Source organism: Grampus griseus, assembly GCF_964374135.1.
Source record: "Grampus griseus genome assembly, chromosome: 10".
NCBI lineage: Eukaryota > Metazoa > Chordata > Mammalia > Artiodactyla > Delphinidae > Grampus > Grampus griseus.
This window is the reverse complement of record NC_139004.1, coordinates 64374749-64401207: the sequence shown is the minus strand read 5'-3', so window position 1 is coordinate 64401207 and position 26459 is coordinate 64374749. Positions and strand designations below refer to the sequence as shown.

General features: G+C 40.5%; 1 protein-coding gene across 29 annotated transcripts in view; it reads left to right on the top strand.

The window, feature by feature from the left end:
* Positions 1 to 26459, top strand: part of MAP4 (microtubule associated protein 4) — a 167548-nt gene that overhangs the window by 94493 nt on the left and 46596 nt on the right. For 24 of the 29 annotated variants that reach the window (XM_082664897.1, XM_082664900.1, XM_082664884.1 and 21 more), the window contains 4 exons: positions 14252 to 14374; positions 21141 to 21254; positions 24039 to 24173; positions 24736 to 25767. In XM_082664897.1, coding sequence (XP_082521023.1) covers positions 14252 to 14374; positions 21141 to 21254; positions 24039 to 24173; positions 24736 to 25767 — 1404 coding nt within the window. Of the gene's footprint in view, positions 1 to 14250; positions 14375 to 21140; positions 21255 to 24038; positions 24174 to 24735; positions 25768 to 26459 lie in introns of all 29 variants that reach the window. The other 5 variants (XM_082664894.1, XM_082664893.1, XM_082664892.1 and 2 more) reach the window with 2 other exon arrangements.

The window sequence follows — 26459 nt, the reverse complement described above, 5'->3', positions numbered from 1 at the left end:
CTGCTGCCTTTTATGGCAGATGTACCCACCTTGTCTTTGGCAAGTCAGTGCTGCCACTTGGCCTCTGCTATTCTAGGATCCCACGATCCCTATTGGAATCAGAGAATCCACTTCAGTGATAACATCCCCCATGGTCATACCTGGGGGTTGTGACAGCGCCTATATGGCCTGCAAAGCATAAATATTTACATCTGGCCCTTTACAGATAAAGTTTGCCAACCCAGGTCTAGGGGGACAGGTACATACTACACAGGAGAACAACCACAGAGCTTTTCAAGGATGCAGGTGCTCCCCCTGACTAATGTATTTCTCAGTGCTTTCTGGGAATTCTTGTGCAACTTAGATCACAGATGAAAAATCTATTGAACATTTCCGTCTTCCTAAGCCTTTGGATTCCCTGCCGTGGAAACTTTGGCATCTCTCTCTCATTAAACGTAGGTCACTGTTGAGTCCAAATTTTAGTCAGCCAACTGAGTGAGCTGTTAGAGCCACTTCTAGCTGCATAAGTTAATTAAATTTGGAATATCTAGTAGGTGAACCTGTATCAATAAAGTAGGCCCAATATAGAATTATATTCTACCCTCCTTGGTCAAATGTCCTTAGAATCTATTTCTACACATGTTCCCCAGGTTTCTGCCAATATGTTATTACCAGAGTCTTTTTTTGCTGTGCAAGCTATTTCCTTCAGGATCATAGTGTGTACCTGTTCCCCTAGACATGGGTTGGCATTTGGTCTCTGTCACAAATACTCAACTCTACTGCTGTAGCACCAAAGCAGCCCTAGACAGTACATAAGCAAATGAGTGTGTCTGTGTCCATTTGTTTGTGGACACTGAAATGTGAATTTCACAAATTTTCTTTCCTCTTTTAATTTTTTAAACCATTAAAAAGTGTAATAACCCTATTGACTTTGGGTGATAATGATGTGTTAGTATAGGTTCATTGATTGTAACTAAGTGTACCACAGTGGTGTGGATGTTGATGCAGGGGGGTGGATGGTGGTACAGGAGTATTTGGGAAATCTGTGTACCTTCTGTTCAGTTTTGCTGTGAACCTAAAACTAGTCTAAAGTCTTGGGTTGTGGGCTGTACAAGAACAGGTGGCTGGGTGGATTTGGCCCATGGTCTGTAGCTTACCAAACCCTGCCCTAGAGCATGCTGAGATTTGACCTGGTTATGGGTCTCCGGCAACAGAGGGTGGTTGTGGTGGGCAACGAGGGAAATGAGCATCCTCTTTGAAAGCATCTGCCCCGGCTGAAGTTTTCTCAGGGATTTTAATCAGGAAGCGTAGTATCTCAGGCACCAAAGGGCCAGCTCCTTCTCTGGTGTGGCCCAGAGTGACTTGGGGCATCAAGATTATAAATTTCATCTAGCTATAAGTAGTTGTCTCCATTCCAAGTGACATTATTCCATTCTTTTCCAGTCAGTGTCCTAATTTCACATGAGAAACTTGGTGAGACTGTGAGTTCAACAAATTCTGTAATGCAAAAAAAAATTTATTGTAAACAATTTTAGACCTGTGGCTACAGGAAATAAGAGATTCTTTGGGGCTGTGACATACACTGTCTGGTTTTCAGGCTAACTCTCAGGGCTTGCGAGACCTGAGTTTGTCATTTTCTTTCTGTGAGCACTCAGTGTGTTCAGTAGGATCTATCCATACTACAGTTATTGTAATCATCGTTGCCACCATAACATTCAAGTACAGCAGCTGGTTGGGCTCCCCAGGTGCTTGCTTTAGTTTACACTTCAGCACAATCACAGTTGATAGCTCAACTAATCGTATTGCCACTGTGTGCCACGGATTACTTAGCATCCTATTTCCCATTGGTAAGGTGCTTGTTAGCATTGCACTTAAACCCAAAGGTGTGACAAAAATCAGTCCCCACATCCCATGTTTATAAGTCTGTCTTCTGGAATCACCCTGCTTTTGGTACCAATTCTGTGTTGGGTCCAGTCAGGAAACAGAAACATAGTAATTTGAACAAGGGAAAGTTAATATGAAGAATTACTAACACATAGAGATTACCCACTAAAGGGTAAAGAGAACTCTGAAGAATAGAGGAATAGCAGATACGGGGACTGAGGCAGGGTGTATAAGAAAGGGATATATGTAAAAGAGAGCCCACCCAAGGCTGAGATTCAGGCATCTTTGAAGTCCACTGGAGTGTGCAGAAGTTCCTGAGATGCCACAGGCTGAGGACTACCACTTGCTGGGGTACCAACAAAACTCTCTAGGAAACTCACTAGGAGTTGGCCGGGGTGACAGCTGAACTAACACGAGGTCACCTGTGGGGTGACACTGAAACTCGTGGGGGTGAGCACCATTCGGTGTCCCACACAGCAGCAGAGCACCGCGGGAACAAAAAGAGAAGAAAACACATTGGAACCAGGCACATTTTATTCATTGCTTTATCCCTGGAACCTGGAACATAGTATGGATACTTAAATGGTTGTTGAAGGAATAAACGAGTACAGCTCAAGATAACATTAGATTGTTGGTATCTTTGTTATGTTTGATTCATTCAACTTAAAGAAAAACTGTAATGTGACCTGGTCCACCAATTGAAATTGTTAAATGTGAAATTCTGAATGGCTGAGTTAAAGGATACCTTCATTTGGCTTAAAGAAAATTGATCACCTGCTAGGGCACTGATGGACCCCTCTTCTGAAGATTTGGTGTGTGTTTGCATGCACTGTTAACACACCTTTCTTTAGAAGAATGGGCCACAGTTATAACCTGAGGGCACAAAAGTGAGTTTTCGTTGCATTTTTTTTTCAGAGCAGAGAGGAAGCTACTGCATCAGATGCCTGCAGTGATAATCCTTTTATCAGGCATTAGTAAACCAAAGAAACAGAGGTGTGTTGAGTCTAGGAGGATTCTGGCAGATTATTTGGCCTTGCCTCATCGTTGTATGGTAGTTAGGCAGAGTAGGAAAGAAACATGCCTCCGGTTGTGTGTGGAGAGGAGGGGGATTGAAACCTCACCCTGCACCTAGCTGGCTGCCTCGCTGTGCTGCCCCAGTAGAAGGTCTCATTACATGTTAGCTCTATATCCGGAGGAGGAAGGGGTACAAAAGTCGTGGGAAACCAAACCCTTCCAAGACCCCACACTGCTGACAGACTTGTTATCAGAGTATGAAGAAATCTTTTTGAATCTGAGGGAACCAGAAACAGTAAGAGAGTAAATTGTTTGGACATTAATTTCCTTCTTGATTCGTATGTGTTGTAGTGTTCCAGATCATATTCTATAACGAGAATGTTAAATATCCATGAATAATTTGCCCTACTTGGGAAAGTGTTTTTTCATTCTCAGTTTAGAGCTGGAATGTCAAGTATCCATAGCTGTCTGGAACAAATTGGCAGAATGAGTAGAAGTCAGTGAAATATGGGCTGAATGCAGTTTAATGTTCACATGTGATTTCTACCACAGTTGAATTTTGATTATGGCTACTTGTAAAATGTTTTCTGGCTTTAAACCAAAATAATTTAAATACTTCCATTTATATACCCTGTTTAGCAGAATGTGAAAATAGAAATGGGGCTTATTATGAGTTATTGCTATTTTGAGGGAATATTTTAATTCCTATTTTGTCTGAAGAAAGAGCCTAGTTTTTATCTCTCTCTACTTAGGGTAGCTGTCTATCATGTCACAGGTACACAACAGTCATGGTTTATGATGTCTGTTGCCCTGACATAATTATTAATTGTACTGTTTTTACTCTCAAGTGTATTATCTGCTCTGACCAGGCAGACTTAAGTCTTTGAATAGGCTGATTTAGTTTAACATAAATTTCTATTGTTTAATAGCCCTGAACATTTAGAAAAAATAAATTATATACTGATTATATTTTAGTATTCAGCAAAAAATATAATGTGAATAAAATTAAATGGAACAAAGGTATTGCAAAAAGTAGAATCTTAATTTGAAGGTTGTATCTCTAACAAAAGCCCACCAGAGTTACCGGTATTTTTATGTCCAGATTAATTTTTTCCCCTCCAAATTGCAGTCATTTGTTCATTCAACAACCATTTATTGGGCACCATCTAGGTGTTAGGCACAGCATATGGGGCTGGGAATACTGAATGGGAAGACACATTCCTTGCTCTCAGTTGGCCAGCCACAGAGCCATTGAGCAATGTCTTATATCACGTGTTTACATGTAAGCACAGGCTGCCATGCAAACACTGAGGAAAGAAGTCCCTGTGTTTAAGAGGAGTGGTACATGCAGGTGTTTCCTAGAGGGTGACCCTAGGAGGATGAGTAAGCTTAGGGCAGGCAGACAGTATGGGGGAGCAAAGTAAAGTATTCTAGATGGATAGAGCAGCTCATGTGAAAGAGTAGAGGAATGTGGGTAAGGAATAGTATGGTTAGCTGGGAATGACACTGAAACATTAAGACTGGCTTATATAGGATCTTATGTGATAAATTTGCTCTGTAATCTCTAGGTTATGGGGAAACATTAAAGGGTTTTAAACCAGGGACTAATATGAACATGTTTTATGCTAAGAAGAGGAGCGTCAGACTGGAGGCAGAGACTCTTTAGTTGGTTGTTCAACTTTTCAAACAGATGGGCAATCTGTCCCTCACCCAACCCTAGATGTTTTTTGGAAGCAAATTCCAGGCATCATCATATTATCCTATCTTTATACCTGTCTGTATCTCTCAAAATCGATTCCTTTTTAAAACATAATTACCCATTCACACACACACCCCAATTCATAATATCAGATGTCCACTCAGTATTCAATTCACCAGTATTTTCCCCAGTTATCTCATTTGTTTGTTTTTTAATAACTGGTTTGTTAGAATTAGAATCTAAAGTTCTCTTAATCCATAGATTCTTCTATAGGGGATTTATTTTCTTTAACACAGTTTGGATTTTGTTTATGTTTTAAAGATGCTTGAGATTTAATTGTGCTTATAACCAGAGGAGGAGAGTAGAGATTAAAAAGCAAGCCTAGGAGGCTGGAGGACTGAATGGCAAGGGACAGTATGAAGGGCGTACTTGCATAAATGCTGTCCTTGGAAAGGAGAATATAAGAATGCATTTCTTATATTCTCTAGTTGGGCAGGTTTTTTTTTAAATTAAAAAAAAAAGATGGAAGATTATACCTCCTTCATAAATAGGAAGGAAAGGAGTAATGGTGGACTCATGTAGGTAAGTTTTCAATAGAGGACAGGGCAGTGGAAGAATATTATTTTCTATAAAGTAAGAGTTTATATGTTGGGATGGAAAATGCTGGAGAAGAGAGTATATGTAACAACCTCTTTGGAGAACAAGAAAGGAAGTTGTGTAGAGATACATGTTTTTATAGGAACAGTGTACTGTTCAGTATGATAGTCGAGTGTCATGGGAGGTAAAAGGAACAGCTGAAAACAATGTAGTGTTTATAGCTAAACTATTGCTAACTTAAGGTGTATTGTGGCCTCATGGTGGCATCCTTCACCTGGGCCCACTCTGGGGAGCATCCTGCAGGATTTCTGGTTTAAGCAAAACGAGCATACTGTGTGTGTGGTTTTTTTTTTTTTTTTTTTTAAATGACATTTCCAAGACAAGCATGCTGGTTTGTTTTACAGCAAACCGAAAAGAAACTGTTAACTCAAAGTCATCATCTCTTTCCTGCTTGAGACCTTCAATGCTTCATTGTTTTCAAATATTGTTAGAGCTCTGGAAGTCTTTAAAAAAAGTCTCTGGCCATTTTAGGGATGGTCAAATATTATTCAAATCAGGAAGGTTGGTGGGCTCTTTGCCTGTTTAGTACAGAGGAGAAAGACATCCTAATATAGTTGGATATGAGCATTTAAATCTATTAAAGAAAGTAGAGTTGGTGGAAAATCTGAGAAAGGAGTTAGCTTTCTTCTGTCTTTTCTATTTTTAGAAAATAGAAGTACTTAAATTTTTATTTTGAAATAATTGCAAATATACAGACAAATGAAACAAAAGAACAAATAAAACAAAGAACTTTTGTATGTTTTTCCAGATTCACCAATCAATAGCAGTTTGCCACGACTGCTTTGTCTTTCTACAATCAATGTATGTATGGATATACACGTTGTTTCCCTAGCCAGTTTTGTTTTATATTTGTAATTATAATCTAAGACATTCTCACATGTATTATAGTGTCAACAGTAATTGAAAATATCACTTTCAAAGACTGCCTTCTGTCTTATCTGTGAAGCCCTCTTGCCAGCATTAATTTTCTTACTTCTCTTTACGTGTACACTTTAAACATTTCCATTGTACAGTTTAGCCCTTAGTGAGATATTGTTTTATTTTCTCATTTCTCAGATGGCTAAATTTCTATCACAGAACATAGTGAAGCCTGAACTTTGTCTTCGACTTCTTGACTCCGGGGGAAGAGAGGGGAGGTGTTGGGGGAGGGGGCTAGAAGAATGATAGTGGTAATACATAAGTCTACAGTGTAGTATGGAGAGGTGTGGACTAATATAATAGACTTTTTTTTTTTTGTGGTACGCGGGCCTCTCACTGTTGTGGCCCCTCCCGTCACGGAGCACAGGCTCCGGACGCGCAGGCTCAGCGGCCATGGCCCACGGGCCCAGCCGCTCCGCGGCATGTGGGATCTTCCCGGACCAGGGCACGAACCCGTGTCCCCTGCATCGGCAGGCAGACTCTCAACCACTGCACCACCAGGGAAGCCCTATAATAGACTTTTATAAGTGGAAGGGAGCTTAGATACCAGATATTGGTACAGTGTTTTGATGATATGGGTGAGAACATTGAGGTTTGAAGGAATTCAATGAGTTAATAACTAAGGTCTCTCCAAAGAGCTGGACTAGAACCTTAGTCTGCTGCCCCAATCTATGCTCTTTTTTGCTTCTTTATCTTTTTACTTGACTCTCTAAGTAAATAGCAGAATTCTCCAGAGGGAGAATGTCTCTAAATACTCTTAAGGCATCAGCTCTCAAACTTTTTGGTATCAAGACCACTTTTCACTCTTAAAAATTGGGAAACTTTTGAGGGTGATGAATAGGTTCTCTCTCTTGTGGTGATGGCATACATAGTCAAGATTAATCAAAGTATACAGTTTAAATATGTGGAGCTTACTGTATGTTAATTGTACCTCAGTAAAGCTATTTACAGAATTTTTAAGGACCCCAAAGAGCTTTTGTTTATATGGGTTATATCTATCAATATTTTTCAAATTAGATATTACAACTGAGAGACTTTAAAAAAGTATTCGTTAGGGCTTCCCTAGTGGCGCAGTGGTTGGGAGTCCGCCTGCCGATGTAGGGGACACGGGTTCTTGCCCCGGTCCGGGAAGATCCCACATGCCGCGGAGCGGCTGGGCCCGTGAGCCATCGCCACTGAGCCAGCGCGTCCGGAGCCTGTGCTCCGCAGCAGGAGAGGCCACAGCAGCGAGAGGCCCGCGTAACGCAAACAAACAAACAAAAAAACCCCTACTTTTTTCCGAAAGGGTAAGAAATGTAAGGAGAAACACAGCCTTTTAAAGTTTATTTTAGAACTGAAATAAATTAATCCTATGAAATCTTACTGTTTTAAAAATATTTTAACTAATTTTTTAAAAGTTTTAAAAATAAATATTTTTTTTATTTATTTGTGACTGCGTTGGGTCTTCACTGCTGCGCCAGACTTTCTGTAGTTGTGGTGAGCGAGGGCTACTCTTCATTGTGGCGTGCGGGCTTCTCATTGCGTTGGCTTCTCTTGTTGCGGAGCATGACCTCTAGGCGCGCGCGGGCTTCAGTAGTTGTGGCACGTGGGCTCAGTAGTTGTGGCTCTCAGGCTGTGGAGCGCAGACTCAGTAGCTGTGGCGCACGGGCTTAGTTGCTCCGTGGCATGTGGGATCTTCTCGGACCAGGGATCAAACTCGTGTCCCCTGCGTTGGCATGCGGATTCTTATCCACTGCACTTTTACTAATTTTTTAAAAAATAAATTTATTTATTTATTTATGGCTGCACTGGGCCCCCGTTGCTGCGCGCGGGCTCACTTCAGCCGCGGTGCTACTCTTCGTTGCGGTACGCGGGCCTCTCATTGCGGTGGCCTCTCCCGCCGCGGAACACTGGGCTCCAGGTGTACGGACTTCAGCAATCGTGGCACGTGGGCTCAGCAGTTGTGGCTCGCGGACTCTAGAGCACAGGCTCAGCAGTTGTGGTGCACGGGCCCAGTTGCTCCGCGGCATGTGGGATCCTCCCAGACCAGGGCTCGAACCCGCGTCCCCTGCACCGGCAGGCGGACTCCCAACCACTGCGCCACCAGGGAAGTCCCACTTTTACTAATTTTAAGAGCTATTTATTTCTCCAAGTTTTTGTTTCCAAAGAGAATTATTAAGCATATATTCTATTAAAACATCAGGGACCTGGTAGAAATCAAACCAACAGAGAATCTTCTTTTCTTTTTTTTAACTGAAGTATAGTTGATTTACAGTGTTGTGTTAGTTGCCAGCATACAGCACAGTGATTCAGTTTATACATATGTGTATATATGTGTGTTTGTGTGTATATATATATGTGTGTGTGTGTGTATATATATATACACACATACATACACACACACGGCTATATATTCTTTTTCAGATTCTCTTCCCTTATAGTTTATTACAAAATACTAAGTATAGCTCCCTGTGCTATACAGTAGTGTGTATATGTTAATCCCAACCTCCTAATTTATCCCGCCCCCGCTTCCCCTTTATTTATCCAAGTTTTTACCACTTTTTCTTCTTCCCTCCTCCATATGCTTGTGAACCTTCCTAGTGACACCGTGGTTTGTTCTTTGATTCATTGTAATTTTTCTGGCTTAAGCAAATGACCAGTACTTCCTGCTGAGTACTTTTGTGCATATTATATCTTGCCAGGTTTTGGGGGGATATAAAAATGAATAGATAGATCAAAGGTCTTAAAATTTAATTTTAGAATTAAAATTAAAATAAATAAAAAATAAAATAATAAATAAATAATTATAATAAATAAATTAATAATAAAATAAATAAAAATAAAAAAATAAATAATAAAATAAATAAAAATAATATCATAAAATAAATAAAATAAAAATAATAAATTAATTAATAATAAATAATTAATAATTTAATAAATAAATAAAATAAAATTAAAAGGTCTTAAAATTTAATTTTAGAACTAAAATTAAAATTTAAAAATTATATAGCACAACCCTATTGTGTTTCATGTTTTTTGTGTGGATTTGTTTTGTTTTGGTTTGGTGTTTTACTATAGATGAATGGTTTGCGGTTCTAACAGTCTCAAGGTCACACCCAAAGTTAAGTGACAGAGCCAGGACTGGAATCTAGATCTCCTGATTTGCAGTCCAGTTTTCTTTCTTTAATATCATATTTCTTTCTGATTTAGATTTCTAGCATGTGAAGAAACCTTTAGACAGCTCTAGGCAAAATACATATTTCTTACTTTTTACACTTTTCCTAAATTAAAGGAACTGGGCATTGCATTTTCATCTTTGTTGGCTGCCTACAGCTAGTTTTTTTTTTTTTTTAAACATGTAAAGCTTTTAGAATAACATATTTGGCTCAAAAGTCTCTTTCTTCTCTCTTGCTTTTCTCACCTTCCCGTTTTTTCTCTCTTCCTCTACCTCTCTTCCTCCCTTTTTTCCATTCTTCCTTCTCTCCCTCTGTCGTCCCTGCCCCCTCTTTGGCTTCATTCTCAGGCAGATTCAAGGTGGGAAGAATGATTACTGGCAGCCCAGGTGTAGTGTAGCCTTATGGCTCAAGTTCTAAAATGTCTGTATATCAGATTTCCCCAAAGGACTTCGGGTCTGCCTGAATTACAAGTATACTCGTTTGGCCAGGAAAGCAAAGTACCACGATGGACAGCCATACCAGGATCACCTTGAAGGGACTGGGGTGGTTCCCTTTAGATGGGATACAGGCAGACAACTCTTGGATGCCACTCTGTTTGGCCTTTGACACCCTAGCTATTCTCTAGCTACCCTCTATGGAGAACTGCTGCCCCCAGTAAGTGTGTTCCAGCTAAATTGGTGTGCTCCTTACTTTCCCGTTCTTGCCCGTGGTCTTAACTCATATTTTCCTCTGCTGGATATCTTCTCCACTTTGTCTCTTTCTCAGTCTCCCAGCTCCATTTAATTATATCCTCCTGACTATCCTTCCAGATCCAGTTAAATTCTAATCTCCTGTGGAAGATATTCCAGATCATCCCGTGACCATATTATGTGACCTTTAAACTCCGGTAGCAGCACTTAGTACGTGTTATTGTAGACAGTTATCCTATGTGACCCATTATAGTTGTGGGACTATCATGTTCTTCATAGTTTTCTAAGCACTTTCACATATCCTCCCTCAGCCTTATGAAGTAAGTAAGGCAGGTACCAGATGTGAAAACTGAGGCTTGCAGAGATTTGCATTGTTGGGTATATCTTAAACCCTCAGCTAGACTAATACTTGCTGCTCGGTTTTCATAGTGCCCAAGTACAGTGTAATGGTGATGATAGTGATCAGTGTCCGTGAGAGCAGGACTTTTCACCATTTGGTTTGCTGCTGTATCACTAATACCTAGAACAGTGACTGGCACATAGCAGGTGCTTAAATAGATAATTGAATGAGATATGGTTTAAACTTCAGGGGCTTGGACTGGGTGATCTCCTAGGTGCCTTCTTCTCTAAAATTCTAAGGTTGCCGCTGGGGCAGGGGATGGGGGACAGATTTGGAAAGAGCCAAGGACATGAAATAGAAGCGGTCACAGATTTGGTTTTTTTTGTTAGTAATATGCAAATTATGACCACTAATACTGTTTATAAGAAATCTATCTGTCAATTAATAATTCAGAGTAAAATAATTCTTATTGGTGCTTCTTGTTTTTCTATTTCTTTTTTTGAACTCCCTATAAATAACCCAAATCATGTACACCAGCAGTGTACAGCAGATAGGGAAAGAGATCAAAAAGTATTGAGGGCTTCCCTGGTGGCACAGTGGTTGAGAGTCCGCCTGCCGATGCAGGGGACACGGGTTTGTGCCCGGGTCCGGGAAGATCCCACATGCCATGGAGCGGCTGGGCCCGTGAGCCATGGCCGCTGACCCTGCGCATCCGGAGCCCGTGCTCCGCAACGGGAGAGGCCACAACAGTGAGAGGCCCGCGTACTGCAAAAAACAAAACAAAAACAAAAAGTATTGAAAAGGTGGGAAGTTTGCCTGGGAAAAACTGAAGTGAAGAACCTCAATCTCTGTTTTTTTTGAATATTTCATATTTCTTGGTGCTGTTAATTCAGAGCTGCGTAATCACCAGTTGATTTGTTCTTGCTGTCTTATTGCTCTCCTGAGGATTTTGTCTTTTGTTTCCGTCAGCCTTGCGACTTTTTCTCCAGCACCATCTAAAAATCAGAATGTGGCAGATATCAAACTGGCCCTATATATCTGCTGAAATAATGATGATTACATATAAGCTACTACAGAATATTAAATCACACAGTTAACCCAGTTGGACTATAGTCAGCTCTGGAGAACTTCCTTGTGTTGAAATGCCATTTAAAGTTGGCTCTCTTAAAGCCAAAGGAGGGACAGAAAAGAGAAAGAATCCTGGGGAGAGACCAAAAGGGGGAGGGAGGGAGTGCTTTGAGGGGATGGAGAGGTTGCATTTCAGCCTCTGGAGGTCTTAGACATGAGTTTGCCAGGGCCACATTGCAGGATGTTTTAATTCCCTTCTGGTAGTAGATGCCATAGCTGAGCTGTATTGCTGAGTTTTTCTCTAATCCCTGTCCCCAGGTTGTACCATAACTAATGGTGTATTTACTTCTGTACCTTTGTCATTTATTGATAGTTGACCTAGGGAATAGCTATGTGTGGAACATCCTCTACATCCATTGTAAACTGTTATTGATGAAAGATGATTATGATGATCAGTTTCCATCTTAAAGAGATATTCATGACAGATACTGCCTGAATTTTAGAAAAAGTCTCTCCTGAAGAATTGATTTGCTTCCTTCTCTTATAACTTATAGCAGAAGTTTCTTAGTTGTGTGCAGGTCTGGAGGCCTGGAACGTTCAGAGAAGAACAACTGCTAGAGGCTCTCTTTGACAGGTAGAACTTGGGAGGCTTTGTCATGTACAGTCTACCTTCAGCAGATAAGTTTCTCAGAGATTAGGCATTTCACTTATATAAGAAGAGTTTTAATTATACAATTATAATTGAAATATCTTAAGTAAAAACACAGTATATTATCCCCCTTCCATTCTTGCAGGCATGGAAGATAACTTAAAGTCCACAGATTTATTATGCTTAAGTAAAAATGTTTAGAGAAAAAAAAATGGCCTCAGATATCTAACATTCTCTTGGGATGTGTTCCTGAAGGAACATTTCAGGGAATGTAATCTAGGATAAATTTTTTGTTTCATTCCTCTTCCTCCTCTTTCCTCAAATGCTTCAGGTAGTTGAAATTAGATTTAGGTGATTCTATGAAACATGAAAATAAAGGACAATCATGAAGGAGAAAATTTGTACCTCAAGGCAACCTGATGAGTTAGCTAGTAATAAAGGAGGGACAGTTCTGCCACTTACCCTCGAAGTTTGTCTTGAGATTAGCAGCAGGTATCTGGATCTTTTTGAAGTACCCTGTGGTTGAGCCTTCTCCTTTTCCCAGGTACATCTTTTTAAAGTCCTAGTCTTTTTTCCAGAAGCAGGGCAGTAGGGAAACTTCAACCGTGTTCGTACTGTAGCTATTCAGCCTTTCAAAACTTCTTTCCTCACTCACTTCCATACCCTTCTCCACAAAAATTCATAGCCCCCAACAAGGGAAGTATATACTAAAGGCACATACCTGGGAGTCCTAGATTTTTTTTTTAACCACTTTATTGAGATATAATTTACATACTATAAAATTCACCCATTGTAAATTTACAGAGTTGTGCATTCATCACCACAATCCATTTTTCAGAAATTTTTTTTACCACCCTTAAAGTTATCTTGAGTCCATGTACACTCAATCCCCATCTCTATTTACAGTCTAGGCAACCAATGATTTGCTTCTTATCTTTATAGTCATCTTTTCTAAAAAACTCATATAAACAGAATCATACAGCATGTAGTCTTTCATGTCATGCTTTTCTCACTTAGCTTATTAATGCTTGTAAAGTTCATCCATCTATGTTGAGGTGTTTATCAGTATTTCATTCCTGTTTACAGCTGAACAGTATTCCAATATATGTACCACATTTTGTTTATCCATTCATCAGTTGATGAATTTGGGGTTTGTTTCCAGTCTTTAGCTATTATGAATAACATGGCTGTGAACATTCATATATTGTCTTTGTATAGATATTTGTTTTCATTTCTCTCGGGTAGACACCTAGGAGTGGAATTGCTGGGTCATGTGATAAGTCTAAGTTTAACATTTTAAGAAACTGTCAAAGTCTAGATGTAAACTCTTACATTTTTCAGCAAGGGTGCCAAGATAAGTTAATGGGGGAAGCACAGTCTTTTCAAGAAATGGTGCTGGGAAAACTGGATAGCTGTATGCAAAGGAGTGAAGTTAAGACCCCTACCTAACACCATATAAAAAATTAACCCAACATGGATCACATACGTATATGTAAGAGGTAAAACTATAAGACTCTTACAAGAAAACATGGGCATAAATCTTTGTAACCTTAGATTAGTCAGTGGTTTCTTAGATACGACACTGAAAGCACAGATGACCGAAAAAGTACATAAACTGGACTTCATTGAAATTAAGAACTTTTGTGTTCCAAGGACATCATCAAGAAAGTGAATCTTACATTTCAATAATGAAAAAACCAAGTAGCTTAATTTAAAATTGGGTAAATTATTTGAATAAACCTTTCTTTGGGGAAGAAAAACATAAAAGTGACCTTAGATAAGCACATGAAATAATACATAACATCATTAGTCATCAGGGAAATGCAAATCAAAACCATGATGAGGTACCACTTCACACCCATATCTAGAATGGCTAAAATAAAAAAAGATAATAGCAGGTGTTGGTGAAGATGTGGAGAAATTGAAACCCTCAGACATTACTGGTGAGATTATAAACTGGTACAGCCATTTATATACATTTATGGAAAAGTTTGGCAGATCCTCAAAATGTTAAACATAGAATTGCTGTATCACCTAGCAGTTCAACTGCTGAGCATATATACCCAATAGAATTGAAAACGTATGTCCACACAAAAACCTGTACTTGAATGTTCATAGCAGCATTATTTACAAAAGCCAAAAATAATCAGATGTCAATAGTGGTACCTTATAACTTTTGTTTCCTGTTTCTATTTGAAGGGTCTCCAACTGAATTCCTTGAAGAGAAAATGGCCTACCAGGGATATCAGAACAGCCAGAACTGGCCAGAAAATACAAACTTTTGCTTTGAACCTGAGCAAGTGGTGAATCCTATCCAGACTGGTAAGTGCAAGGCTTGCTTGTGACTGCTGAATGTGAACTATGACATAAACATGGAAAAGCCACAATCACCACTATTTAAGCTGTTTTCCAAAGCAACTGCAACATTTTATATTCCCACCAGTAAATGAGATAAAACATTTCAGCCTAAATATGGCTTGTAAAGCACAACCAAGGTATAATTATTTCCCCTGAACATTTAGTTGACCCTTCCTCCTTTCTATTTATCCCTTCTTCTGAGGCAGGTACCCCTTTGTTTTCTCCCCTTCAAAACCTGTTTTGAGTAAAAAGCTGAAATTCATATTCATTGAGGACTAAATGATCAATAGTACCTTAGAACCTTAGTTCTTCCAAAAGGAATTATTATAGTACTAATAGCACCATTTGTCAAATGCCTATTTTGTGCCAGGCACAGTACTAGAGCCTCAGTATACATATTATCTGCGTTTCTTACCTAACTCTGCCAAGTATATATTATCCTCATTTGACAAAAAAAAGAAAACTAAAACTTATACCCAATTTGTATAAAATTCTAACTAATTTATAGAGACAAAAAAAAGCCTATCTGTAGTTGCCTAGAGTTGGAAGTGGTGGGAGGGATGGACTGCAGAAGCACCTCAAAGCAGTAGTTGATACCTCCATGTCAGAGTTAATGAGGTTGAGAGCTCAAGTTATTTGTTTCCACTTATATATGGTTTCTTTTTTGCTATCTAACTTAAAAGGTGCCCATAACTGGTTCCAGATGTTCTAGTACTTGATGTTCTGTACCACTCTCCAGTCATTAGCTGTCCCAGATATACATAATTTTTGAAGAAAGCTTTAATGAGATGTAATTCACCTACCATACAATTCACCCATTTAAAATGTACAATTGAGTGGATTTTATTATATTTACATATATGTACAGCCATCACCAGAGTCCATTTTAGAATATTTTTTGTCACCTCATAAAGAAACTCAGTATTCCTTAGATTTCACTCCCATCTCCTTATCCACCCCAGCCCTAAGCAACCACTAAATCTACTTTCTGTCTCTATAAATTTACCTATTCAGGACATTTCGTATGAATGGAATCATCATGTTAATATGTGGTCTTTTGTGGCTGGCTTTTTTCATTTGGCCCAGTGTTTTCAAGGTACATGCATTTTTTGGCATGGATTAGAACTTCATTCTTTAAATGGGCATGTAATATTTTGTATGGATACACTGCATTTTGTTTATTCATCAGTTGATGGACATTTGGGTTGGTCTCCCCCTTTTTTCCCCCAACTATTGTAAATAATGCTTTCTAAAGCATTCGTGTACAAGATTTTGTGTAGATGAAGGAATGTAACCTGGATTGGAATTGCTGATCATATGGTAACTCTGTTTAATCATTTGTGGAATTGCCAAGCTGTTTTCCAAAGCAACTGCAACATTTTATATTCCCACCAGTAACCTATGAGGTTTGTAATCACTAGATCCTTGACAACACTTGTTTTCCCTTTTTAAACAATTATAGTAACCTAATGGGTGTGAAATGGTATCTTGTGGTGATTTTGATTTGCATTTTCCTAATGGCTGATGATGTTGATTATCTTTTTATCTTTTCATGTGCTTATTGGCTATTTGTATATCTTCCTTGGAGAAATGTGTATTCAGATCCTTTGACCATTTTCTAATTGGTTGATCTTTTTGTTGTGCTGTAAGAATTCTTTATATTTCACATATTAGACGCTTATCAGATTTATGATTTGCAACTATTTTCTCCCAATTTGTGGGTTATCTTCTGGTTTTCTTGGTAGTGTCCGTGGAGCACAAAAGTTTTTAATAATTAATTAATTAAATTTATTTATTTTTGGCTGCGTTGGGTCTTTGTTGCTGCACATGGGCCTTCTCCAGCTGCGGCAAGCAGGGGCTGCGCCTCACTGCGGTACGCAGGCCTTTCATTGCGGTGGCTTCTCCCGTTGCAGAGCATGGGCTCCAGGCGCATGGGCCTCAGTAGGTGTGGCACATGGGCTCAGTAGTTGTGGCACATGGGCTCAGCTGCTCCGCGGGACGTGGGATCCTCCCGGACCAGGGCTCCAACCCATGTCCCCTGCATCGGCAGGCGGATTCTCAACCACTGTGCCAGCAGAGAAGCCCAGTTTTTAATTTTGATGATGTCCACTTTATCTAGTTTTTCTTTTGTTGCTCAAGGTTTGGTGTCATATCTAAGGCTCCATCGCCAAATCTGAGGTCATGAAGATTTATCCTTATGTTTTCTTCTAAAAACTTTATATAGTTTTAGCTCTTATATTGAGGTCTTTGATCCACTGTGGGTTAATTTTTGTGTATGGTGAAAAGTGTAGGGGTCCAGATTCATTGTTCTTCATGTGGATATCCAGTTGTCCCAGCTCCATTTTTTGAAAAGTCTATTCTTTCCCCATTGAATTGTCTTGGCACCCTTGTTGAAAATTTGTTGACCATAGATATACAGTTTTGTTTCTCAGCTCTTAGTTCTGTTCCATTGTTCTGTATGTCTGTCCTTATGCCAGTACTACACTGTCATGGTTACTGTTGCTTTGTGGTAAGTTTTGCAATTGAGTAGTATGAGTCTACCTACTTTGGTCTTCTTTTTTTTTTTTTGCGGTACGCGGGCCTCTCACTGTTGTGGCCTCTCCCGTTGCGGAGCACGGGCTCCAGACGCGCAGGCTTAGCGGCCATGGCTCACAGGCCCAGCCACTCCGCGGCATGTGGGATCTTCCCCGACCGGGGCACGAACCCATGTCCCCTGCGTCGGCAGGTGGACTCTCAACCACTGAGCCACCAGGGAAGCCCTGGTCTTCTTTTTGATGATTGTTTTGGCTATTTTGTATCCTTTGGAATTCCATATTAATTTTAGAGTCAGCTTGTGAATTTCTATAAAGAAATCAGCTGGGGGACTTCCCTGTGGCGCAGTGGTTAAGAATCTGTCTGGCAATTCAGGGGACATGGGTTCGATCCCTGGTCTGGGAAGATCCCACATGCCATGGAGCTACTAAGCCTGTGCACCACAACTACTGAGCCTGCGCTCTGGAGCCCGCGAGCCACAACTACTGAGCCCTCATGCCACAACTACTGAAGCCCACACACCTAAAGCCTGTGCTCTGCAAAAGAGAAGCCACCGCAATGAGAAGCCTCTGCACCACTGCAAAGAGTAGACCCCGCTTGCCGCAACTAGAGAAAAACCGCAGGCAACAACGAAGACCTAATGCAGCCAAAAATAAATAAATTAATTAATTAATTAAAAGAAAAAGAAATCGGCTGGGATTTTTGGTAGGAATTGTGTTAAATCTGTAGATCAATTTGGGGAGTTTTGCCATCTCAACAATATTAAGTCTTCCAATCCTTAAACTTAGAATGTTTTTCCATGTGTTTATACCTTACTTCTTTCAACAGTATTTTGGTAGTTTTCAGAGTGTAAGTTTTATACTCCCTTTTGTAAAATTTATTCCTAATATTTTATTGTTCTTTATTCTTATGAATGGAATTGTTTTCTTTCATTTTCAGATTTTTCTGAATCTGAATTGGTTTTTGTATATTGATCTTGTATCTTCCAACCTTGCTGAACTCATTAGTTCTAATAGTTTTTTAGTTGATTCCGTAGGATTTTCTGCGTATAAGATCATGTCCTCTACAATAAAGTTTTACTTCTTCCTTTCTAATCAGGCTGCCTTTTATTTCTTGTCCTTGCTTAATTGTCCTGACTAGAACCTTCAGTACAATGTTAAATAGAAGTGGCAAGAGCAGACTTCCTTGTTTGTTCCTGGTCTTAGTTAGGGAAAGCATCCAGTCTTTTACCATTAAGCATGGTCTTAGCTGTGCGGTTTTTGTTGATGTCATTTATCAGATTAAGGAAAATGCCTTCTATTCCTAATTTGTTGAGTGTTTGATTTATCGTGAAAGGGTGTTGGGTTTTGCCAAGTGATTTTTCTGCATCTATTGATGATCATGTGGTTTTATTTTTTTAATTCTGTTGTTATGTATGTATTCCATTAATTGATTTTTGGATGTTAAACCAATGTTGCATTCCTGAGATGGATCCCATTTGGTCATGGTATATAATGAGTTTTATATGCTGGCACATATGTAAATATTTGTTGAGGACTTTTGCATCCATGTTCAGAAAAGATACTGGTCAGTAGTTTTCCTTTCTTGAGATGTCTTTGTCTAGTTTTATATTAGTGTCATACAATGAGTTGGGAAGTATCCTCCTCTCTTTAATATTTTTGGAAGTGTTTGTGAAGAATTGATTTTCATTCTTCTTTAAATATTTGGTAGATTTCATCAGGGAAGCCATCTCAGCCAGGGCGTTTCTTTGTGAGTAGTTTTTAATTACTGATTCAGGGCGATGGCTCCAGTGATCCCCACCTCCTAGTATTCACACCCTTGTGTAGTCACCTTCCACATCGTACCATGCTTGGGCTATGTGACCAATAGAATAGATGGCAGAAATAATGGTATGCCATTTCTAAGATTAGATTACAAAAGACACTACAGTTTCTGTCTTGGTCACACTGGGTTTACTCACCCTGGCGATAGCTGCTGCTGTGGAGAGGCACACGTGGGGAGGAACAGAAGCCTCCAGTTAACAGCCATGTGAGTAAGCCATCATCATGTAAGCAGGTTCTCCAGCCCCAGTCAAGTCTCCAAATGATCACAGCCCTGGGCAGTACCTTCACTGCAGCCTTGTGAGAAACTGTAGTGGAGGTGGGGAAGAAATAGATTCTGGGAGACATTTTTTTTTCATTTTATTTATTTATTTTTTGGCTGTGTTGGGTCTTTGTTGCCGCACACGGGCTTTCTCTAGTTGCGGTGAGCGGGGGCTACTCCTCGTTGCGGTGTGCAGGCTTCTCATTGTGGTGGCTTCTCGTTGCGGAGCTCAGGCTTCAGTAGTTGTGGCATGCGGGCTCAGTAGTTGTGGCTCGTGGGCTCTAGAGCCCAGGCTCAGCAGTTGTGGTGCTCGGGCTTAGTTGCTCCGCGGCATGTAGGATCTTCCTGGACCAAGCCTCGAACCTGTGTCCCCTGCATTGGCAGGCAGATTCTTATCCACTGCGCCACCAGGGAAGCCCACTGGGGGACATTTTCAAGGTCAAGTCAGCTGGATTTCCTGACGACTTGGATGTGGTGTATGAAAGAGAGAAACCAAGGATGACTCCAGGGTTTTGGACCAAAAAGAATGCCATCAGAGATGGGAAGACTGTAGGAGGAGTGATTTGGGAAACAGATTACATTTTGGCTTTATTTTATACATTAAGTGTTGGCAGTTTGATACAGAAGTCAGGAAATAAAGGGAGAGGTTGAGATGACTGGAGATACAAATTTGAGTGTCATCATCTTATAGATGGAATTTTAAACTGTGAGACTGGATGAGATCACTAAGAGAGGGAATGTATGTAGGTAGAGAAAGAAAAGGTCTTCCTCTGTCCCGCAACCACTCAGTTCTTTAGTGCTCAGCTTAAATATTTTTCAAGTGAAGACCTTCCTTGACTTGAACTAAAGTATATCCATCTCCTAAATGTTTTCAACCCTGATTTATACATCTTTGGGTTTTTAGAACACACAGGGTCTGCCATATCATATGCACCTAGTAAAATAGTAATGAATAAATGACAGAACTTTGTAGAAATCTTTGATTTTTACATGTGATTTAGCATTCTTCCCCTCCTAATGTGCGAACCATACAACAGTTATTCTCATTGCTGGTTTAAGTGTCCTGTTTTCCTTCAGTGGAAGTATGAGAGGCAGAGCAAGCAGCAGGTACCCCAAACCAAGTTAAGACTGGGGAGAATGAAGCTTTCTAATCTGTCTAGATTCTAGCTCCTCTGCTGTTCTGAAGCAGCAGCACTGGGGCCTCCTCCAGCCCCAGCAGTTTCTCAGTTTCCTTTCTGCTCGTTCATATTCTGCAGTGCCGTGCTCTCCCCTAAGCCTGAAATCCCTTACTATAAGAGGGAGGGTCAGCTGCTTCAGAGCCACAGGAATGAACATTCACTTAAAGCCTGGACTTCAGTGCAGCTGCCTCTGACAATGGAAGTGCCTAAAGGGAATTAGCATTCCCTGAGAAACTAGTTAGAAATGCAGATTCTTAGGGCCCAGCAGTGTGTTTTTATAAACTTTCAGGCTAATTCAGATGTGTGTTGCATTTCGAGATGGCCTCCTTGGAGAGCAGAATTCTTGCTTGGCCTAAATGGCTTTGCTCTTTTTTCATGTAAGAAGGTGCAGAGTTTACCTGATGTTTTCAGTGCCTTTACTCATGCCAACTCCTGAGTCTAGAGTTCATTCTTTCCAGGTACCAGCAGTTCACCTTGTCTCATTCAGACAGCTTTTGAAATGCAGTTTTCTTCATGCTCTCCACAGGAGGTGAAAATGTCTCTTTTACTTGTTCTGTGTGTGTGTGTGTTTTTTTAATAACCTAAAATGAATGTCTGCTCTGTAAATACATATTGAAAGTTTATATTTGTACTCTCACCTCCTAATATATTATAGACTCGAGCATTAGTTGTAGTTTTAGTTTTATGTATTTGTTGGCTGTCTGATTTAGATAATTAAATCTTAGAGAATATGAAATTATGTATTTTTAACTTGTCTCAAGTGAATTAATGAATATTTGATTCCCTACCACATTCAGTCACATATTATCTCAACATATTTAACTCACTGTTGACGACACACATGTAGCTAATCAGTATTCATCAGAGGATAAAAAGGAATGATAATCTTTCTAGTTGTGTTCAATGGGAATGAGTTTTAAATTCCTTCTTTATTCCAGATCCCTTTAAGATGCACCATGATGACAGCCTGGAAGATTTGCTCTTTCTCCCCAGTGGAACAACCAGTGCTTCAGCATCTGCAGAACAAAATGATCCCCTGAAAGACAGTTATGGTATGACTTCTCCAGCTGGATTTATTTCTTAACTCCATCAATTAATTTGGCTTTTCACCCATCACCTTTGAAGTGAATCACTAGGCAAAGTCATGTTTAGGGGCTCTGGCTCTGACAAGGCTCCTTCTAGATTAGTCACAGAGAATTCATAGTTGGGCTGCTCAGGTTCAGCTCACCTCCTCTCATGGGATCTTGAATCCTATATCCTAGGGCCAGGTTCTGTCTCCACATTTTTATTAGTTCATGGCCTTCTGCAAGTTATGTCCTCCCTAAACTTTGGTTTCTTTATAAAATGGGGCCACCACTTGTTCTTACCTTAAAGATGTGGTGTTGATGAAATAAAATTTATGTAAAAGTACTTCGCATAGTTTCTGGTACATGGTAAACTAAACGTTAAACAGATCTTAGTTATCAATTAGTAGTTTCCTTATTCCTGGTTTTGTATAACTTAACATGAATGTGGCCAAGGTACTGTAGGGCAGGCAAAACTTTACTTCTACCCATCTTTGGTGTTCAGTTGAGACTCTATAGACAGGTTAATAAGAAAAAAACAAATAGTTTATTAACGCATGCAACATACATCACATGGGAGGAAAGTAACTCAAAGGTGTAGCTTAGAAATTCAGTTTGGGACTTCCCTGGTGGCACAGTGGTTGAGAATCCACCTGCCAATGCAGGGCACATGGGTTCAAGCCCTGGTCTGGGAAGACCCCACATGCTGCAGAGCAGCTAAGCCCTTGCACCACAATCACTGACCCTGCGCTCTAGAGCCTGTGAGCCACAACTACTGAGCCCGCGTGGCAGAACTACCGAAGCCCATGTGCCTAGAGCTCATGCTTCGCAAGGAAAACCGGCGCACCTCAACAAAGAGTAGCCCCTGCTCGCTGCAACTAGAGAAAGTCCGCGTGCAGCAACGAAGACCCAACACAGTCAAAAATATATAAACAAAAAAACAAAATAAATAAATTTATTTTAAAAAAGAAAGAAATTCAGTTTGTGTAGCATCCTCAACAAAGAATATTAAATTTGTAGAGAAATGACAGGATAAAGGAAAGCAGTTTTACACTTCCAAGAGTCATACTTCGGGAAGGTAAGTATATGAGAGGGAACTAATGGAGTCAGGTTTGTTTGCATATTCTTTTGGTGCCCTCTTTGGCCTGATAAGTGTCTCTTGCCAGTGAAAGGAAAATTTATATCCTGCCTTCAGGCAGAAAGGGAGGAGCTTTTTCTCAATTTGTTGTTTGCTTAATTGCCTTCAGCTCAAAATTTTTATGTCAAAGGGGCATATTTTGGGGTAACATGTTCTGGTTTCCTTCAGTACCCATCATCAGTAAGTCCCACTTCAAATAATGCTTATAATTTTGTATTTGTAAAGATCCTGGCTAGTAGTTGTATGTTTCACTTATGCTTTTCTTTGGCCTGATGATCTCTTGCAAGAAGGATGTTAAATGAGTTGACTTTGATGCAATCCATCTAGTCTCCTGATTTGATTTTGGCTTTGACTCCTGTTTTTTCAGCTCACTACCTAGGCAGTCACTTAGTTGCATTGACTTCTTTCTTTACAGCATCTTTCTTCTCTTCCTTTCTGCTCCCTCTGCTTTACGCCATGCAAGCCCCTATCACTTCATACCTAGACCACCTCAGTGGTCGCCTATCAGACTTCCTGCTCTCCTTTAAAATTAATTCTGAATATACCTGATCATCTGACTCCCTGTTCTGTATTCATGTCTCATTTTTATGATTAAGACCTTAAGACAGCTCCCCCACACACACTTTTTTTCTCTAAATTCTCTGGTTTTCTGGATTTTTTCTTCTACTGTTTGTTCTAATCCCATTTTCCCTCTCTGGTATACAAGATCTGTTTGAATCAGACTAATCTCATAGTCCCAGAAACATTCTTGTCCTGTTGGCATCCTCGTTCTTTTCTTTGCTCAGTGAGCTCTCCATCCTTGAAATTGACTACTCTCCCCTCTTTTCCTGCTCTTGCTTCTCCTCTGAAGCCTTCTGTGACTGTGCTGGTCTCATGGTTCTTTTGAAATTCTTATAGCATTTAGTCCATACTACACAGTTTACTTTATTTGATATATGTCTATCTTGCCTCTCTAGCTAAATTGTAATAATCTTGATGGCAAGGACCAGGCGATACTAAATCCCATGTGATATTAGGTCTGGCAGAGGACAGCATAATAATAATGCTTTTACATCTGTCTAGTTCTTAATAATTTACAAAGCATTTTCACAAAAGTGTCTTCTAATGTTGGAAAGGGTTGTATGTTAATCTCACTGTACAGATGAGGAATTGATTCACTGTCCCTTACTGTATGTTGCGTTCTGTTGGTTGTGATGTAGGAGCAAGAGCTCGTCCTTTGCTATTTTTTATTTATTTATTTTTTTAATATCTTTATTGGAGTATAATTGCTTTACAATGGTGTGTTAGTTTCTGCTTTATAACAAAGTGAATCAGCTATACAAATACATATATCCCCATATCTCCTCCCTCTTGCGTCTCCCTCCCACCCTCCCTATTCTTTGGTGTTTTTGAATCTTTGTAAAACATTGTAGAAGGTGGCCAGTCAGTGTCAATCAGCAGGGCAGCAGCCTAACAATTAGCCAAAACCTGGAGAATGTCAGCGGTTTTTACTTTAAAACTTTCTTGCTTTGTTTCTTGTTGGTCCTTTTGGCCTATGTCTTTATGGCAATATATAAAGCTGGTTTTAAATATCAAATGTCTTTTTTCCCCAGTGTTGACTGAGTCTGAAAAATGTATTTGTGTTTCAATATTAGGTGTGTTTCCCTGTGTCACATTTGCTCCTGCAGCTGTTGTTCCTCAGGGGTGGCCTGTGGAAGCTCCAAACCCTCCACATTCAGAATCCTTCATTTCCCCTGAGGCCATTACACAGCCTCTGCAGCCTACAGCAGGTACATTGTTAGGATCCCTGTTTATCACTTAATAGTTACAGTATCAATAATCAATATAAAGCATCAAACATTTTTGAGCCTTGTGCAGCAGTATAGTTAGGTAAAATTTTCACAACTGTCACAGATGTTTTTAAATTTAAATTACTGATTTCAAAGCTGGAGGAATTAAGTTGTAGTTGAAATACAACACTTAGGGCCAGTGGGCAAAGACAATCCCTCTGTAATTCAGGGCAGATTTAGAACTCTGGGGGGTTTTCTTGATGTCCCACAGGTTCCCTTTCTGACACTAATTGTGTACCTGTGTTGATTTTTTTGGACCTGTGTTTTTTTCTCTCCTTTGCCTTTCCTCCTCCACTCTTTGTTCTGCCAGTATTCTATTCTTCTAAGTATTAGGACTGTCGAAGAGTAGGCACAAATGCATTAAGTGGACAGCTTTTTAGTTATGTTTAGGATGTTATGGTCACAAAAGCTAGATACTCTTGTGCCCTAAGAAAGTAAATTTTGAATGAAGAGCTATGAGCAGACAATGATGGATCCTAAATGTCCAATTTATTTCCCTTAGAGCCTGCTAAGGAGGTAGAAATGGCATCAGCAGAAGAGAGAGCACCAACAAAAGCAATGGAAATGGTGATGGGACTGAAGGCTGCTAACATGGCACCATCTCGAGAATCAGAGATGGTCCTGGCCAAGGATGTGGCGCCAGCCACAGAAACAGAGGTGGCCTTGGCTAAAGACACGGAACCACCTACCGAACCAGATGTGGCCCTGGCCAAGGACATGGAATCATCCATCGAACCAGATATGGCCTTAGTCAAGGACGTGGTACTACCCCTAGAAACAGAGGCAACCCCAGTTAAGGACAATGTATTGCCCACAGAAACAGATGTGTCTTTGGCCAAGGACATGGTACTGCCCACAGAAACAGAGGTAACCCCAGCCAAGGACATACTACTATTCAAAGAAGCAGAGAGGACACCACCTGTAAAAATGGATTTGGCCCCAGCTGAGGGTATGGTACCACCTACAGACCGAGAGGCGGCCCCACCCAAGGGTGTAGCATCACTTTCAGAAATAGAGGTGCCACTGGATGAGGACGTTGTGTCATCCACAGAAATATCCTCAGCCAAGGAGGTAGCCTTGTCCTCAGAAACAGAGGTGGCCCTGACTGGGGATATGGTACTACCCCCAGAAACAGAGGTGGCCCTAGTCAAGGACATGGCTGCACCTCCAGAAACAGAAGTCACCCCAGTCAAGGACATGACTCCACCCCCAGAAGTAGAGATGGCCCTCAGCAAGGACGTGGCTCCACCTCAAGAAACAGAGGTGGTCCTGGGCAAGGACGTGGTTTCATCTCCAGAAACAGAGATGGCCCTGGGCAAGAATGTGGCTCTACCCCTACAAACGGAGGTGACCCTGGCCAACAATGTGGCTCCAGCCAAGGATGTTGCAGCATCCTCAGAAGCAGAGGTGGCACCAGTTCCTGTTAAGGACATGGAAACTGCACGGACACAGGAAGAAACAAGTGAGGATTCCCAGTTAGAATCTCTCCAGGATGAAGGACAGTCAGCTGTACCTCCTCTCATGATATCAGCAGGTATGGGCTTATGCTTACTTGCAGTATTTGTGTACAAGAGTGTAGCCTCCAGAAGGGTAAGGGACAAACGTCATGCCAGGTAAAATAAAGACAGTCACACTGTACTTCACAAGTCTAAACACATTCCTGCTCCCCTGAACAGTTCTTTCTCACCTTTGCCCTCCTCCAACCGCCAACACCTTCTCCATCCTTGTTCTCTGCTCATCTTCCTGTTTTTCTTATAGATGATTGAAGCAATAAAAGAGAACATTCACAAACTTCCACTCACTCGTCTACCTAACTACTTGTATCTTTATCCATAGACTCTGCGTTCCCTGCTGTTGCCATCAGCAAACAGTCCCTGCTCCTAGTCATGAGGGGCAGCATCTTTGTCTTGCACTAGATCCTGTCTTCTCTTGTCTACTTACACACATTGCCCTGGCCATTCTCTTTTCTTGCCTCGCACCATGTTTTTCCCCCTTTACATTGGATCATTCCCACCACTGTAAAAACATTTGTTATTTTTCCCTTCTTTTTAAAAAAAAACCCAACCCTCCCAACTCCCCCTTTCCTCCCCCTTCCAACTGCCACTCCATTTCTCTCCTGCCCTAATAGGAGCGTCCCTCATTCCTCAAAAACTGTGTCCATTTCCAATTTCTGGAAGGTGGAGAAGTAGCTGAAATGGTGCTTCTCTGAAACCTGTGTGGTTTTTA